We start from the raw sequence: 18,620 nt of genomic DNA, 5'->3' as shown, positions 1-18,620 counted from the left end.
ATTTAAAGTTTTACCCTTAATGTTGCAATATAATAAGGGAATAGGGGATGAAAATTTGCATAAGAGTAAATGAATATTTTGTAAGTTCCATTTGTTTTGTTGTAATTTTTTATAAGTTTAAATAAAATACCTCAACAACAGCAACTAAATTCACGCCCGTAACCCAGAGGGATAGGTAGAGACCAAACACCTACATTTGGTGCGGTCGTGGCACACCTATCTCTATGTCTACATCCATACATCAACGCATAGCACGTCGGTCAAGTAAAATAATAATCCTTAAAAAAAATGCTTAACGAAAACAGTATTTCACGCGGACGAAGTCGCGGGCACAGCTAGTATGTTATATACGTTATTAAAAAATACGTATATACGAATTCCAAACAGATTATTAAAAATATTATAATTTTGAAGCATAACCTGTAACTTGAAAATTAATTAAATTAGTTAATGTCATTACACAACGACGTGAAAAGAAACGCTTTTTAATTTTACTGGCGAAAACCAGTACAATATCATTGTCTCTGAAAAATATAGATTATAAATATTCTCTGTACTTTGACAGTTGAAGCACAGTGTAATAGTGACAATATGTTAAATCGAGGGTAGACAGTAAATATCTATTAGATGCGGGTAACCTATGTTTATTGACTGACAACCGACGAGACAAGTGACTGTAATTAACTGCTACTAAAACGCCTGATAAAATAATGGTACTTTATTTATTTTATCATATTAATTAATGTGATATGAATATATACGTGTTGTTAAAATGTGTTAATATCTTACAGTACAAGAATTAAAAGCGATGAGAATTGTGAGTACTAAAAGATTTAGAGAATTAAAAGATATTTAATCTAAGATTAGCCTATACGTTATTATCCTTTAAAAGTATACTATGTTATACTTACTTTATATTTAGATACTGTCAGCGCCTTCAGAATAATAAACTTAATCGCAAACATCTTGTAAAACAACTCATGAAGTTGAGAAGGCGTCTCTCGTCATGTAAACATATTAATTTATTTACATTAAAGTGCCATATAGAAAAAAAATTGGACTCATGATGTATTTGTGCAGCTAATAACAAAATATCAGTTTTCTACATTTTTTTCTGTCTGTCCGTCTGTATACCAATCCACAAGGCCGCGTTTGTTCCGTGTAATCTCTGGAACAGTTAGACCAATTTTGACGGAACTTGGACGGGAAGGTAGCTGATGCAAATGAGCATATTAGGCTGACCCCCGACGGGTCCGAAACTAGTCGGTGCCGTCACCGGACGATCACATATGAGTTAAGCCGTTCTTAATTAGTTAATATTATATAGACAACTTTATTTTTATATCTGCGCTGACGAAGTCGCGGGTGACCGCTAGTCTTAAATAATATTAATCATAAATATTTTCAATTACTATGGATTATTATATTTCATAATTATTACTTGTTATGAGGAAATAAATTTTGTTTATATTTATTACATACGTAGCATATATATTAGATTAACTAAGAAAATAGTCATTTGCAAAACAATTCAAGGAATAAACAGTCTAAGAATGAATATCTAATATTTAATTTAAAAATATGTAAAATTCTAACCAAACAGTTTTATAGAAATTAGTTTTTTTGTGGTATTTGTAAATCGTCTTATAGAGCACTATTATGTCGGCTGTATAAAGGTGTTCGCGTAATCAACTGTTATCAGTGGCGATAAGAGATGTCTTATCTATATCACACATATCAGGAGAGTCGCTCATTTGGCAGTCATCCGCCGCACCTCGCAGTCATGGAAACTCGCACCTGAAAATGGTTAGTTTTCAATATTTTTTATTAAAAAATCTATTTAATAATTAATTAAAACGATTAATTCTTAAACTGCGTTAACTTACAAAACTACAATTTGTTGCCTGATAACGTTAATTAACGAGTTTTTATGCGTCAATATAGCGACTGTTATCAAAAGTGTTTTGTCGAGTGTAAACACATTTCAGTTTTTAAGTGAACAATAAATTAGTTTTTTTTAAATTCAATTAAAAATATTAACTGTGCTACGTGGCTTTTAGTATGATCTTTCAAATTTTCAACACAATTCGTTGTTCTATTTCTAACTAACTAAACTAAACTTAATTTTTTTTAAATAAATTTAATTTGAAATTAGAATTCTTAGCCAAACAAAAATAATTTTCATTTGAAATGGCCAGTACTGCAGAACGGCAATTACTTATTAGTAGTTAAACGCTATTTGTTCATTAAAAAAAGAAAAACCCAACCGACTTTATGATCAAACAACTCACTCGTCAAAATTGGTTTAATTGTAACTTGTAACTTATACAGAAATTCAGAATTAAATTGACATACATACAAACCGATATATGTACATAAATACATACATAAGTCTGAAAAATAAGAACTCTCAACAACCCTTAACAACCAGTGTCAGTAAAAAACTGGCGGAATAAAAAACTAAATATATTTTTCCTAGGACTCTCATCCATCTGACAAAATACCAAATGCATTTGTTTATATATAGTTTCAGCTTTTCTAATTTAATTTCTTGGAAAACGAATTGTTTTTGTTTTTTAGTGATGTTTCCTTGTTACACATATTAACAAAAGCTATCTATTTAAGACCAGCTGTCGCCAGCGACACCGTTCGCGCGGAATTTAAAAAAAAAACTTTTTAAGAAGCCTATGTAATCTTCCAGACTATGTTCCTCATCTGTACCAAATTTCATCAAGATCCGTTATGCCCTTTCGGAAATACCTTCAAACAAACATCCATCTAAACATTCGCATTTATAATATTAGTAAGCTTACCCATCACAATATAGATGTGTATTTTTACAATGTCTATTGTTTTGATTAGAAAGATTACGGATACTGATGCTGTTTTTCTTTTAATTAAACAGAATATTTATGTTATGTATCTTTGTATAATCCATACTTAAACACATTAAAAATAACTTTAGCTGTTAAACAATGTTAATTTAATTGAGTAAAAAATATAACCAAAATATACTATATCTAAAATACTGTAATAACTATCTTACCATGAGTCTCTGAGTTTTATTTGGTTGATATAGTGTTAAAGAATTTGCTATCGTTATTATTCTCCTAGTTGTTCGACACCGTCTAATAATTAAGCGTTTAGCTCCTAGAGTAGATTTAAAATAAATATTATCAGATAATGAAAGAATTCCGATATTAGTTCTATGAAAAGATAAATTATTTATGATAACTTCCAAAAATACGTTTAATATTATTTATAACTTTTCAATAGTAGCTATAAATGACGTTATTATGTTGTTAATTTCACTTGAAACTGTTAACAAAGGACTCGACTCCATGAAAAATTCGTTGTTATATTTTATTTTTATTCAAAAAGAATAAGACAGAAGACGATCTATTTAAATACTCTAAAAATCATTTGGCAGTGGAATTATTTTGTTGATTGTTGTTTAAAGTTTTCAGGGGTCGTCAACCCTTTGAAAAATTTGTTGAATCTTACTTTGAAGTAATCATCAATAAATTTACTGGTGACTTCATTGCATATAAACCTCGAAACAATAGACACATTAGGATAAACAGCGAGTTAAACATTCAGATCAAGTAATGGTTTTATAAAATTCTTGAGATAAATGTGGGCCGGCTTATCGAGTGTTATCAGGTGACGCGGCTGAGTGCTGCGTGCTCTAGTATACACTAAACGCCAGATAAATGGGTTAACTTTAAAACGTTAGTAAATAAACTAAGCATCTTGACATCTTAGCATGTTCATCTGAACACCCTATTTCTGCTTTAAATCTGTCTTCTAAATCGAATCTTGTATAAAGAATTAATTAGTGAAATATCTGAATGTAGATGAGAATTTAACATTAAAAAGGGGCGCGTCACGTTCTTGTCAAATTTCATTACACGAGTGAGATAATAGGAGAAAGACATATTCTATGATGGATGATCTAGTTACAATTCTTGCCCTCTGTAGAAGATCGCTACTGGAGTTGTATTAATCTAAATTCTCTACAAATTACGTGTTCTTAATTGCTCTAGTAATGTGTGTTTAATGATACAACTTCTGACTCATTGAAACTACTTAATATGAGTGTTGTTTATGCACTTATGTATACTTGTGATGTAGATAAAATATAACTAGGTTTCTCTTTGTTGACTACAGACATGAAGAATATAGAAACATACCAATAGAGATGAATACTAAAGGTTAAATTTTAATTCGTGTGTGTTCCAGGAGACAGAGACAATAATAATAGTAAGCGTGTTCGGTGGGGCGTGGCTGTTGCTGCTGCTGTTGGTAGTGGTGCTGTTCGTGCAGGTCGCCAGTCTGCGCAAGAGGCTGGCTGACATGCAGGCCACCGGTCGTCTCAGGGTCCAGTGAGTCGCGCTATATGTACACTATAGGTCTTGTAGTTACAGAGCTGTGACTCATGCGTAAAAAGCTGAGCACCAAATCCTTCCCTTACCCTACTCAGATCATATTTACATACTAGTTTACTTAACTAGCGTGTATCATCTTTAGACCTTCACTTAACATTAGATGAGATCGTGCAAAAGCCAATTCCAACTAATAGACTAAGTTGTTTTTTTTTTTCAGAAAGCTGAAGATGAACCCCGATAAGAATTACGCATTCAACAACCCATCGCTAGTGCCTGATGAGGAGCTGTCGCGACGCGGGTACTCCATGTATGTGGGCGCTGAAGATGACGTAGAGAGCGGCCGCCCTGCAGAGCGGTACGTATCGCAATACATATCTCAACTGCATACCATAGACTATAGTTTATCTTAATACGTATAGTCAACGTCCTGAATGTAGACACCATCATAAGTTCGCATTAAGCACAGATTACGAATACAAAACTTTGAAACTATGTCGTATACAGTTTTGTAATAATTATTTAGAAACGAATTAGATTCTACCTAAAGGGATTCGCAAAGTCCGGAAGAATTTGGTCGACTGTGTTTTTATCAGTGTCCAATAGGCATCAAGGGTAATGAGCAAATGTAATTGCGGAATCACTTGACAACTTACGACTGTGCTGGACATGTTATAAGCCCTTGATTTCCTTCAGGCAGACGGGCGGGCAGTTCGTAGAAGAGCTGACGCGCGAGCTGGACCACAGACAGCAGCGGAGAGCCAACGCGCCGCCCTTCCTGCTACACAGCATAGAGGATAGCAAGAACAGGGCCTTCAGCAATCCTGTGGCGTCGCGCGGCAAGCAGAGCGATACCAACCCTAACTTTATATACTAAAACTGACTTAATTCCAATCAGGGATATAAAAATGTTCTATTTGTTTTTCTACCACACCCAGAATCATGAAATGGTCTCTAAGGAAGTCTCTTAAAGTAAATTAAATATGAGTAATATTCCTATACCGACGGTTTACATGATTCTGAGTGGCAGTTAGGCATGGTTTTCATTTTGATTGTAATCGTTTATGAAAATAATTTTAAAAAAGTGACATGCTGTGACTTTGGACCTAGTTTATCCTAAATTCGAAAACTCTATGGTACATAAACTATTACGAATTGTAGATTATGTGTCATAGACAAATGAAAGTTTTAAATTATCTAAGATTTGAACACTGAGGACGCATAATAGTGTTCATTTACTAGATAATAAGAAAAAGTTGAATTTAGGATAAACTATGGTTTAATATATTTGTTAATAACAAGTTAGGGTTGAAGTTGCAAGAAATTACGAAAGTTGTCGAACAATAATGGAATTATCGGTCGCGCATACAAAACAATAAACCAAAGCCGCGTGTGATAATGCAACAAAATGTTTTCCTTAATTTTCAGTTTGTAAAATTATGCCGAAAATAATTAGCTTTAAGTTGCATTAGTGTAAGTTTATGTTATTTATTAAATTAATTACTTAAGTATTTTTTTTATTTCTCAATTCATAATCCAATATAACGAAGTTTTACCAATTTTTCAAGATTAAGTAAAATCAAGATAAGTTCACTTGCAATCTGCAGGTCCTGGGTTCGAATCCCGCCATGTACCAATGTGTTTTTCGATTTTCGATTTACATATATACATTTATCCGACGTTCTTACGGTGAAGGAAAACATCGTGATGCAACCTGCACATATCTGAGAAGAAATTCAATGATATGTGTGAAGTCAACCAACCCGCACTTGGCCAGCGTGGTTGACTATGGCCTAGTCACTCCTAAATTGGGGTAGGCTCCGAGCCCCTCGGTGGGGACATATAGTGAGCTGATGATGATGATGATGATGAAGATAAGTTCGATGAAGTAAGTTGTGGCAATCGATAGGGGAGACCTCCAGCAGTGGATGAATTCTGGCTGATAATGGTAATTAAGAAAAATTTAAAATTTATTACGTAAGAAAAAAAAAAAAAAGTAATAGCCCTCAGCAAGAATTTAATATTATAAATACTAGTCTACTATATAAAAAATAAATACTTAGTATAAAATAAAAAGATTCGAAAAGCGAAGAAGATTAGTATACAACTATTCTTTTAATCTTCTTAACTGGTCTTGAATAAATTCTTTTGGCATTTTTCGATATCTTCCTACAAATTGCCGGCGGACATTTTGTTCGGGAGTCAAATGTGTTCACTTTGTACTGTCTCACTTTATTTCTAGCTAAATCACGGTATATTCTATTATCTTCTGCGATCACTTCTCCAGCACCAATATTCCTTTCTGTGCTTAAAATATTTTGTATATTCGTGTAACCGTTTTCTCCATACCCGTTAAAATAAGGCTGGAAACTTTGCAGATTTATTTTGGAAGAAAGATCAATATTTTGATTTCCTCGTTGTGGTGTTTGGTTTAAATATTTATTATTTTGCAGATCAGTGTTTTGTTTTATTACATTGGATTCAGAATAACTGAAATAATTAACACTGTGTTCTGGTTTTATTGTTTGTTTATAGTTTTTTTGATCAAAATAAGAGTATGTTGAACCGGATTGGTCAATGTCACTAGCTTTGTAACTTCCTGTATGCTCTAAAACAATATCGTTTCGTTGAGTAGTCGCTGCCTTATATATCACAGCAGGCGGTAAACTTTCTCCATACAAATCTTTGTCTGATGTTTTCCCATACAAATGTAAAACTTCCTTGTAATCCTTCTCCCAGTACTTCGAAAGATCTATAAAAAAAGAAAAAAGATTAAATAAGAAATTGATCCACCATTCAAGTTACCAAAATTCATATGTAAAATGTTAAATTAACAAAAAAATATTGTCCACCTATCAGATATGTAAAAAAAAAGATGTGAAAGTTAAATAATGTAAATTTATTTATGTAGTTTTTTCAGATGTCACAATTAAATCAGATCGATACCAGTATTACGTAATGTTTTGTTCACAAACGTAGATGTATGTAAATAAAACAAGTTTGTACAAACTCTCCAGAGGCATTACTTTGTGGGGAGAAAGCTACAGATATGAATGTGTAACTGTGGACACTAAAATTGTTTGTCTTCGCTTTCGATTACTCGTAATATTCTAATTAGGGTTGCCACACACAGTGTGATAATTGATTTTTTATCGTATTTACTAGCTGCAACACCGATCGCGCGAAATTAAAAAAAACATAATTAGTAGCTTATGTGTTTTTCCAAACTATATTCTACATCTATGCCAAATTCCATCATGATCAGTTGAGCCGTTCTGCAGATTCCTTCTTACAAACAAACATCCATCCATCCATCTAAACTTTCGCATTTATAACATTAGTAAAAAGTAAGATAGAATACAAGGATCATGTCCATTTTTACATTTCGTCTGATGATTACTTATACCATTGTCCTAAATTCGCATCTCGTTTTATTTTGCATACTACAAAATAAATACAGATTTGAAGAAAAAATTCAACAATTTACCGGACGCTTCATCAATTTTAATTGGTGTCAAACGTCAACCCTAGTAACGGATGTGACAAATAATATCATTTGCGCTAAACCGCTGTTGTCGACTCATCGTCTTAAACCAATTCCAATCGCATAAACTTCGCTACTTTTTACCAATCCATTAGTTTTATTCTATCATCGCATAATGATAACTGCATTACTTATGTGACATTTTAAAAGTATACAAAAAACCAACTTTCTCTTTTCATACTGAACTTCCTAAACAAATATTTACTTGATAGCAGGAAAAATTTTACTTGACAATATTAAATAATACGTGCTATAAAGTAACTCATTTACATGCTATAAGAAGAGTGAAATTATTGGACTTTTTATGTAACGTAGATATGCGAAGCGGAGGACCGGTGTCGTGAACTACACCTCTGTTACTGTAGTCACGAATTGTCTACTCTGAATATACGTATCGCAATCTCTGTCTGCCTTGTTTTATAACATTCAGCCAAAGTGAGTAAAACATTACCCTCCATAATGAAAATATTCTAATGTTAACAGGAGAAAAATGTTGCTAGTTCAAATACTTAGTTTTTTACCTAACTAATTCGCGTGCGTTCGCGACAACCGGATAGTTCGGAAGGTCCTGGAAAAGATCCTATTTTTACGATTAATAGGGCTAGTATAAAAGCGCTTAACTAGCGCTTTATATAAATTAATACAAAGATCTTAACTAGCGCTTTATATCCTGCTTAACATCAACTATTAGGAAGCAAATTAGCACCAACTTCCATTGATTTTCTCCGGTACTAAAAACTATAAACAGTGATAGTTACTACGCTCTTGTAATTATGTGATTCTGCTCTTTGCACTTCTAGTGATTATCCTTCGCTCTATATTGTAATTGGCTAAAGATCGCCTCAATAATTATTTTCCATTTTATCCTACTTTCCTTTCAAGTCGTCTTATACTCTTCCCAATTTACACTTCAGATCATGCGATTAAACCGCAGCAGAAACTATTGAATTTCTAGTATAATAGTTCAAGTTATTTAAAATCACGACTCACCATCGTTAATCCCAGCGCCGCGAGCGCCATCCCACAGTAACACAACAAGCAACAGCATTGACATCATCTGTAAATAGGTTCACAATTAACAATTATGTAGTTTTTTTACACAAATAGATTTAGATGTTATAATGAAACATTGCAGATTTTTTTCTACATCAAAATATCTTTTGGGTATATTTACATTGCAATATAATAAGAAATCTTAGTGGATTACTATTTTATTTTTTAAAAATCTATTATTGGGATCGCTAAGCTTAAAATCTTTTCTAAAAATCGATAGTCAACGACGTGAAAACTAATCCATACAGAAAAAAAATTAACTAGACTTTTTTTTAAATCACAATATTAAGTAATATAAGACATTTTGACAGCGATTTCAAAACTTAACCCAATTGAAATTTAGGTCCTAAATTTATTTAAAAACCTTTAAGTTTACCTTAAGACAGTTTGAAATCCAAGAACATATCGCCTTAGTACCGAGGTCCTCTCAACGTGAGCGCCGGATGAAAGTAAGCTGTTGAGATCACAGACAGCGTATATAATCCCGCACGCACCGCTACTGTCTGTATTACTTGCACTCATATAGCCTTTCTAAAGCTAATATTAATTCGGCAACATTTGTCATTTAAATTAATTTACTATTGTAATCTTTTTTTATACGAACCTGAGAGTTAATGAGAGTAATATGAAAGCTAAAAATCATTGAGATTCTACCGAACAAATGTACTGTTTTGGATGAAAATTGGGAGAATTCAACCTTAAACTGTTACCCGATCACCAAAAGGTTATCAATTCGTCTTTACGTTCGTTTTTTTTTCTCGCGTACTCAATCTCTTTTGTATGTATGACTATAGAATTGTATGGACATTCTACCGTGAAATACCAATTCCCAATGAAGGAGGTTCAAATTTCTCTGTAGTTATTTCACTTTTTCTTTGCTTTTATTACTTCGTAACTCCGCCCCCCGGGTGTACGATTTTCATGATTTGTTTCCAAAAGTTTTAGACAAGTGTGTCAACAGTGAAAACTCAAGGCAAACAAATTGCGCACCATCTTGATAACATCACCGCTTAAAATCGGCTGAGGTTGTTAAGGATGGAATATGTATACTATATAAACTAGCTTTTTCCCGCGACTCTGTCCGCGCGGAATAATAAAAAATAGAAAACGGGGTAAAAATTATCCTATGTCCGTTTCCTGGTTCTAAGCTACCTGCCCACCAATTTTCAGTCGAATCGATTCAGCCGTTCTTGAGTTATAAATAGTGTAACTAACACGACTTTCTTTTATATATATAAAATGTAAATGTTTAGATAGATGGATGGATGTTTGTTACAAGATATCTCCAGAACGGCCGATTGAAATTTGGCACAGAAAAACAAATACGCTACTTATTAAGTATTTTTTTCCGGGGAGACAGAGTCGCGGGCGACATCTAGTTAGTATATACGAAAAAAAAAAACAAAAAAAAAACTTGCAAAACTTTTGTATTTCCACTTGCAAACACATTCCAATACAGCAAAGTGAAAAACACCTTCGTAAAAATGTCAGACAAACCTCAAATGAATTCCAACATACAAAACATCTATCAACTAATATTACAACAAAATCACAGAGTTAATAATCACATACAATTATTTTTTCATACAGTCTTTTTCTAGCGAGCTCTTGTAAAAAACAGTCTCACATTACGAGTTTAAAAAACTTTTTTTTTTACACAATATTTTATGTAACATTTGGCACTGTTTTATTTTGTGTTATTTCTATTTTTATTGCACATAGACTACTGCCGCTTGTATCTATATCTATCTTTAGATCATCTGACTTATATCCAGGCTTATCACGTCTCAACACCTCCATTTCCTCCTGTTTAACTAACTTAACACCTGATAACTTTTGCAACTTCATCAATTTCCTAATAAAGTTTTTATTTTTTATTATCTCATCAGAATCTTCCTCAATTTCATTAAACTTCTTCGTAAGACCTTTCAATACGTTTAATTCTTTTACCATTTCTTTTTCACTGGCAATTTTTTCTTCTATAACTTGAATATTACTATCTTCATGGCTTACATTGAAACATTTAACTTCGTTTGGTATTTCTAAATAATTTCTATCTATATCTGGCCAACTTTTCAGAGATGTAGATTTCTGTCTCATTTCAAAGTCATCGTCCTCTTCTTTAATAATTTTGAAATCATTGTAACCAAATGGATATTCACATCTTACATTTTCACACATTAATATCTTTTCATCTATTGCCAAATAGAAAAATCTAACACGATTGTTGCATAAGGGACACATCTGTAACAATATACAATAATTTAAAATTAAAAAGTTTCAATTTTGCAGTGTTGAGTGCAACTTATTTTGACAAACCAAGCAGGTTACTTAGTTCAACTCTTATCAATACAACCATAATTTTTTAATTTTTTGTTTTTTAGCAAATGTAAGTTCTTACCTTACAGAATTCTACATTATTTGCATTATTGTCCTGCATGTTTTTGACTGAAAAAGAAAATTAAATTATAATAGAAATTAAATTTCATCATTCAATCTTATAAATGTGATAAAATTTTAAATATATACCTATTGTGTTCATTTCAATCATAAGATTTATTTACAATAAATATTGCTATTAAAATAAAACGAAATTACTTTTACAAGTAACTTCAAACACAAAATAGGACCATAATCTTTCAAGCAATCTATATTTCTGTCTACCCCTCTTGGCAGATACTTGTGTTTGTTTGTCAGAAGTGACTATGGTCTTTGTTTATCTTTTATAAACTTTGCAAGATGTTTCACTTCTAATGTTATATTTTATATAAGTTTAATGATACTAGCTAAATAAAAGCCATAATTAATCTAGTCTTGTCTTCTCTGCCTGTTTTATTTTCTTCTCAGGTTAAGGTAGTGATTTTTCTTATAGTCCCAGAGGAAAATTCAGTGTTCTATGCCAGCTAAATACTTGCAACACTGTGGATGAAATTGAGTAGGATTACAAAAAAAAGACAAACATGTAGGTGGGGCATTCAAACATTAAATTGGTATTTTTTTTTTATAAAATAACTTAAATATAATTCAATAACCATCAAGTAAATAATTAATTTCATGTTTGGTCTGTGCAACTCTGTTGTGCCTATTCCATCATGAATCTGTATGTAATAGCTAAGTATGTATTATCTAAGTATTTGCTAAGTCATAACGAAATGTAACAGAATAAAATATATAACATTTCATGTTATGGAAGAACGGGGCATCCTGACACAAGTACGTACTTACTTAAAAGGATGCCTCAACCTAAAATATGTTTATAATAATTGTGTTTGGAAATAATTAAAATTTCTAATTATTATTATTCATACCATAATGTAAAAACTTACGTGTTCACCAAAATCTATTTATCAAAAAATAAACCTTTTCTTCTTCTACATACATTAAACTCACCCATGCTTACAACCAAATGGTTGTATGCTACTATGTATGTCTCGGGAAGGAATCGAACCCGGCTTCCGTAACTTATAAGGCAGATAATTTGACTAATACGTTCTTTGGTTAGTAAATATCGCATAATTTTTAAAACTTACAGTTTTTTTGTAACCAAGAATGAGAAAACACCAGAATTCAAACAATTTTCTGAATGACAACACAAATGTGACTATTTAAATCTCGAATCTTTTGAGATTCAGTTGTTTTGAAAACGCTTAACAACAGGTTATTAAGTTTAAAGGATTTAAACAATAAATTTAATTTAAAAATACCTTTTTCTACCGAAGTATTAAAATAACTTCCCTTGATAATTATACTTTAGGATAATTATTGTAATTTTCTATCATTTCAAATAATTCCTATTTTGTTTTTGACAAGCATGGCATGGCAAAGAGTAGAGAAAACAAAGAACATATCAAAACCGTAAACACGATTTTTTTTTTTGTTTTATGACCTGGTAACATAGACCTTTGGATGATACCGTATTGTTATCTCTGTTTTGTGAAGATAATGACAGGTGACAGGTGTGGCGATATGTTTTATACAGAGACTTTGGTCTTAGAAACCAACGGTTAAAAGCCCACCGAACTAGATTATTTAAGTTTGACGTTTGTCGAATGGTAGCAAGTAACACAAAATATTTACACTGGCAACTTCCCACAAATGTCACACAAAAATTCTAGAACTAAATATTACCGGATTCTACTCATTCCTACTCACTACTACTGTTGTAATATTATTATTATTCTTATCTCATTGACTTTACCACAGACAGAGCTATTCTATTCCATAATTGCGCAAAGCGTTGAAGTAGTAGTCATACCAAAAGTTTTTCCACATTTTCATTTTTAAAAACATTAGTGCTGCACTAATAAAACGCTAGTATTTATAATTATTACTAATATCCAAAATGCCGACAAAAGCAGTATGCGTATTGAATGGAGATGTTAAAGGCACTGTTTTCTTCACCCAAGAGGTATGTATACCTACCTACCTATTTACTACTTGAAAATGGAAAAACGTAAGACCTTGAAAAGTATACCTTTGAATAGGTGACCGGGTTCAAGATTTATATAGTTATTCGGATGACTGGCACATTTTACTCCTCAATTCCTATACTATAGATAGAAACTATAGGTAGAACCGCACCACATACAAATTTCATGCATTTATCCTTGTAATGCACTCAGAATGCACTTGATTTTGCAGTTTAAAAATACATTGAATAGCTGTTGTATAACACTGGCTACTTTATTGTATAACATTTGTTGAACATAGTATATAAATGTTAAATTTAATGCACCTTAATTTCTAGTTTATGGCTCTCCCTTATTGGACAGCCAACTTTAATAAATATGAGTATCTAACACTTTTAAACAAATAATTAGATGTCTTCTATATACTTAATTTACTAAAATCAGTCCTAAAATCAATAAAAATAAAAATAATTAAGTGTTTACATAGGCCACCACATATCCATATTCTTTACTTAATAAATACTAGCTTTTACCTGCGACTCTGTCCGCGCGGAATAAAAAAATAGAAAACGGGGTAAAAATTATCCTATGTCCGTTTCCTGGTTCTAAGCTACCTGCCCACCAATTTTCAGTCAAATTGATTCAGCCGTTCTTGAGTTATAAATAGTGTAACTAACACGACTTTCTTTTATATATATAGATAACTAGCTTTTACCCGCGACTCCGTCCGCGCGGAATAAAAAATAGAAAATGGGGTAAAAATTATCCTATGTCCGTTTCCTGGTTCTAAGCTACCTGCCCACCAATTTTCAGTCAAATCGATTCAGCCGTTCTTGAGTTATAAATAGTGTAACTAACACGACTTTCTTTTATATATATAGATTATTTACAAATGCAACACACAGTCACTGACTAGCAACGATTTGGCATAGTTTTCATTACAATACTGCACTAAGTGACACCCTTAGTGATGATTAAGAGACTGATTGTTGCAATCTTACATGTCAAAACTATATTATCCTGTAGCAATACAATGTATTTATTTTTAAAACATAATTTTCCAGAATGACAAAGCCCCAGTAGTGGTGACAGGAGAGGTGTCAGGATTGGCAAAGGTTAGTATAAATAAATATTGAATTTACTGTTGTCTTACTTCATATTTACTTTATTTATCATATGAAATAGTTAACAAGTGCCCTTGATATTAATTGATTATTCTTATGTACTAAGTACCAGGTTGTTATGTATTTTTCCACAACCTGTTATAAATTCAATTTAAACTGTTGTTTGTTGTTTCTTTTTTAAACTGTATTTCATATAGATACTAGCTGTCGCCCGCGACTCCGTCCGCGCGCAGTTAAAAAAAAACCACTAAATGGGGGGATTATAAAAATAGATGGCCGATTCTCAGACCTACTGAATATGCTCACAAAATTTCATAAGAATTTGTCAGGCCGTTTCGGAGGAGTTCAAGTTTGAACCCCATGACACAAGAATTTTATATATAAGATGAGATCTTAAGTATGAAGTTGTTACTTTTGATTAAAATTTTGAAAAAATCCTGTAAGAATGTGAACTCAATACATTTTGCATATAGTATTAACTAGCTTTTACCCGCGACTCCGTCCGCGCGGAATAAAAAAAATGCACATAAGATAAAAAAGTTCCTATGTCCGTCTCCTAGTTCTAAGCTACCTCCCCATCAATTTTCAGTTAAATCAGTTCGACCGATCTTGAGTTATAAATAGTGTAACTAACAAGACTTTCTTTTATATATATATATAGATAAAAAAATAGATAGGCTGTAGGGGATTGAAGTGAATGGAGTGGGAGTATGTGGTCATTGCAGCTTTATATATAGAATGTGTGGAAGGGGGAAAATATTGCAATTGTATCTGATATTTGTATTGATATCAACCAATAATTATGGTTTTGTTTTTTTTTCCACTTAATTTACAAAATAACCATGTATGTATATAATACTAAAAACTAAATTAAAAAAACAAGGAATTTCATGTTTAAACTCAAGTGTCCAGTTGTACTTTGTTCAAAATACAATATCACAGTAAATATTGCTGAGTAATAATGTAATCGAGAAGTTACGAAATCGATCGTACAAGGTCAGGCGACCCATAGTGACGCACGATACAAACTTTAATACATACCTAAATACATAATGATAAGTATAAGACTGTTGCTATCTTTGTCTTTTTATTATTTAGACATACAAGTGGTCATATTTACATGCAGTCTGTATAATTCTTAGATACTGCAATAGAATGTGGGACCCTCTGCATTTATTTCCACATATACTCAGAATTTTATTTTAATATATCCCATTGCCTGTCTTTTGGGAAAAAAACTACAAATGTACGAGCTAAATTAAAAGCCGAATAAAACACTGAGTAGACTATGAGCCATTCTGTGAACAATCTCCGTTTCAAATTTCATCCTGATCCGTGAAACTGATTGCGAAGTAAGATGCTAACAAATATCTATACATCCAAACAATTGCATTGATAATATTAGTAAGATATATCCAGTTTGTATCCTATTTTAAATTGACTATTGTTGTTTGCAGGGTAAACACGGTTTTCACGTGCACGAGTTTGGTGACAACACAAATGGTTGCACATCTGCAGGCGCCCACTTTAACCCCAACAAGCAGGAGCATGGCGCCCCCAACGCCGCTGTGCGTCACGTCGGCGACCTCGGCAACATTGAAGCCACTGCTGACGGCGGAGTCACTAAGGTACGTCCCTGACTTCCTTACAATCTTTTTCAAGTGTCAAGCCTGTCAAAACCTAGTTATACTTATGTTACACTGTCTTTCTCAAATTTTAATGGGTATTTAAAATGTCTCTTAGTGACCAATAAATGATTGTTAGAGATGCAATTTTAGCATTAACAACATAGATAAAATGGAACTTTTGAAGATAATTTGAAGCGTTAAAAAAGAAACCTAAAGGCTCATGAGAAACTTGTTTTAACATATTCTATGCTACTAAGATTTTTTATGTTACAAGTGAACTTGCTAGAATCTTGGCAGCACTAAAAATGTCAAAGAATTTTGTCGTAATTTAATGAATTGACGTTTTTGTTGCAGGTTTGCATCCAAGATTCTCAGATCTCCCTGTGTGGACCCAACAGCATCATTGGCCGCACTCTGGTAGTGCACGCCGATCCCGACGACCTCGGCATCGGTGGCCACGAGCTCAGCAAGACCACTGGCAACGCAGGTGCCCGCATTGCCTGCGGTGTCATTGGCCTGGCCAAGTCTTAATTTGCACAAACCCTATCTCTTTATGTATTTTGGTCCAAATATTTGTTATAGAGTTTGCCAAACAAAAGCTGAAAAGTAAATTCAATAATTGTTGTTGAAATTGTCTATTTATTCACTCGTATATAATATTTGGACCATTGTAGATATTAAACCTGTCATTATAAATGAATATGCTAAAATAGATTTGTGCATTCCTAAAAGGCAATAATCCAGTGTTGGTGTCCTCCAGTGAGGTGTAGGGAACATTGTTGTTTGAACTGTATGCTTATTTTTGTTTTTAATAAATATTTATAACTAGAATTGATAGTTTTATTTTAAAAAAATCATAAAAATACAGAAGTATTGATTACAAAAATAAATTTAGTAATTTCAAGTCAATATTACCCAGTTGTTCAAGATATGATCTGGATTTAAACCTTAATCAGTCCCCATGTGCACTGGCATTAAAACATATTTTTAAATATAGTGTGTTCTTAATTTTTACCTGTACAATGTATACCTAAGATCTGTTTTTTTTTTTTAATATATAAATTAAGACAAAAAAGTCGTATTATGCACTATGCCTGTTATGAAGCTCTCTGTTGTTTTATAATTTGTTTCCATTATCCCTATTTTTAATTAGGAACTTCATAGTTTGAACTTAGTTCTCTTTACTGGTAACCGGCAATGAGCATTGTTTATTATAATAATTTGTAATATCAAAGTCAATCTGTCATTGTATATGACACTGAACATATTATCGTATCGTAGTATCGCTACTAAAAGAATGTTATTTTTGTTATAAACCTAATCATTTATAATTATATTTTTATTTTAAAATCATCTCTTATATAATGGAAACTAGTGATGCAACGGAAGTGTCTTACCGGAACCAGAAACGGAAACAGATGTCAAAAATAAATTTTAGCAGAAACGGAAACGGATGCGGAAACAGAAGTGTAAATAATAAAATAAAACATATTTACAAAAATATTTTTTTCGGTAAAAACAGTTTGTATTCGTTTTTAATTTATTAAGGCATTGGATATCGGTGTCCTTTAGCCTTCAATGTATGTATTTTTACTGCGCTGCAATAAGTTAAAATACGCGTTTTTTTTTAATTTATTTTCAGGAAACAAAATTACACTATTTACAAATTAAAGTTCGCCAAACCACTCGTGTTGACAAACGACAAATATATTTCTAATTATATAATGATGATATATTACATGGTTAACACTTATTAAAAAGTACATTTAATAACTCGTAAGTATGAAATAGTCACATTTTGCCAGTTGTCAAATTTTATATGGACAACAACTAGACAGTTTACTCCAGCAAGAGAAACTGATTGTTTCAAACAGCAGCAGAAAATATTATGCGCTTAAATTCACAAAATAGTACGTAAACAAACAAATGCGACAAGTGCCGAAAGGCCGCGCACGGACTGCGCGTCTCTCGCCGCGCATTTAGATCTCTCAGCCGTCGTAAAGTTCCGTTTTATCTCCGTTATAAAAGTTGCGGAAACAGAAACAGAAACGGATGTTGAAAAGCACGCGGAACTTCCGCACTTGCGGAAACGGAAACAGACATCCGTTGCATCACTAATGGAAACAGTGTCCATATCATATTTCCATAGGGTATATAATGACCACTTCCTTTGAATAATGATTTTTCCCAAAATTGTTTAGCTTCATACGAAAAATACAAATATTGGTAATCAAATAAACTGTTTTATGAATGAAAAAAAAACAAAGAACACTATAAAACTCCAATTGCCTAAGTGGTTGATAAATTGTACTATGCCTGATTAAGGGTTAAAGTGTAAAGTACCAACCAACAAGATACCTAATAAGGTAGGCTGCTACTGATGTAAATAAACTAAAGTAGTATTGTTTTCTTGTTGTTGTCTTCCACTTTAATGTATAAGATAAATTATATTCCTATTAGCCTATTAAATACATTTT

The 18,620-nt window shown here is 32.4% G+C and overlaps 4 protein-coding genes across 4 annotated transcripts; 2 read left to right on the top strand and 2 right to left on the bottom strand.

The window, feature by feature from the left end:
- The first annotated feature begins 1,712 nt into the window (after positions 1-1,712).
- Positions 1,713-5,901, top strand: LOC106709709. The gene is made up of 4 exons (XM_045679997.1): positions 1,713-1,806; positions 4,243-4,385; positions 4,606-4,743; positions 5,082-5,901. Exons 1-4 carry the CDS (start codon positions 1,804-1,806, stop codon positions 5,260-5,262), a joined length of 465 nt encoding a protein of 154 aa, XP_045535953.1. The 5' UTR covers positions 1,713-1,803; the 3' UTR covers positions 5,263-5,901.
- A 562-nt stretch (positions 5,902-6,463) lies between these two features.
- Positions 6,464-9,471, bottom strand: LOC106709717. Its single transcript, XM_014501570.2, has 3 exons — positions 9,359-9,471; positions 8,920-8,986; positions 6,464-7,137 (listed from the first exon to the last, which is right to left on the bottom strand). Exons 2-3 carry the CDS (start codon positions 8,984-8,986, stop codon positions 6,482-6,484), a joined length of 723 nt encoding a protein of 240 aa, XP_014357056.2. The 5' UTR covers positions 9,359-9,471; the 3' UTR covers positions 6,464-6,481.
- Positions 9,472-10,579: 1,108 nt separating this feature from the next.
- Positions 10,580-11,895, bottom strand: LOC106709734. The gene is made up of 4 exons (XM_045680109.1): positions 11,512-11,895; positions 11,384-11,430; positions 10,673-11,226; positions 10,580-10,589 (listed from the first exon to the last, which is right to left on the bottom strand). The coding sequence occupies exons 1-4, from the start codon at positions 11,531-11,533 to the stop codon at positions 10,580-10,582; spliced, it is 633 nt and encodes a 210-aa protein (XP_045536065.1). The 5' UTR covers positions 11,534-11,895.
- Positions 11,896-13,166: 1,271 nt separating this feature from the next.
- On the top strand, positions 13,167-16,861 carry LOC106709735 (superoxide dismutase [Cu-Zn]). The gene is made up of 4 exons (XM_014501589.2): positions 13,167-13,390; positions 14,456-14,506; positions 15,973-16,143; positions 16,498-16,861. The coding sequence occupies exons 1-4, from the start codon at positions 13,325-13,327 to the stop codon at positions 16,672-16,674; spliced, it is 465 nt and encodes a 154-aa protein (XP_014357075.1). The 5' UTR covers positions 13,167-13,324; the 3' UTR covers positions 16,675-16,861.
- The last annotated feature ends 1,759 nt before the right edge of the window (positions 16,862-18,620 follow it).

Source organism: Papilio machaon, chromosome 11 (assembly GCF_912999745.1).
Source record: "Papilio machaon chromosome 11, ilPapMach1.1, whole genome shotgun sequence".
NCBI classification, from domain to species: Eukaryota; Metazoa; Arthropoda; class Insecta; order Lepidoptera; family Papilionidae; genus Papilio; species Papilio machaon.
The sequence above is the reverse complement of the archived record's forward strand: the minus strand, read 5'-3'. Positions and strand labels throughout refer to the sequence as shown.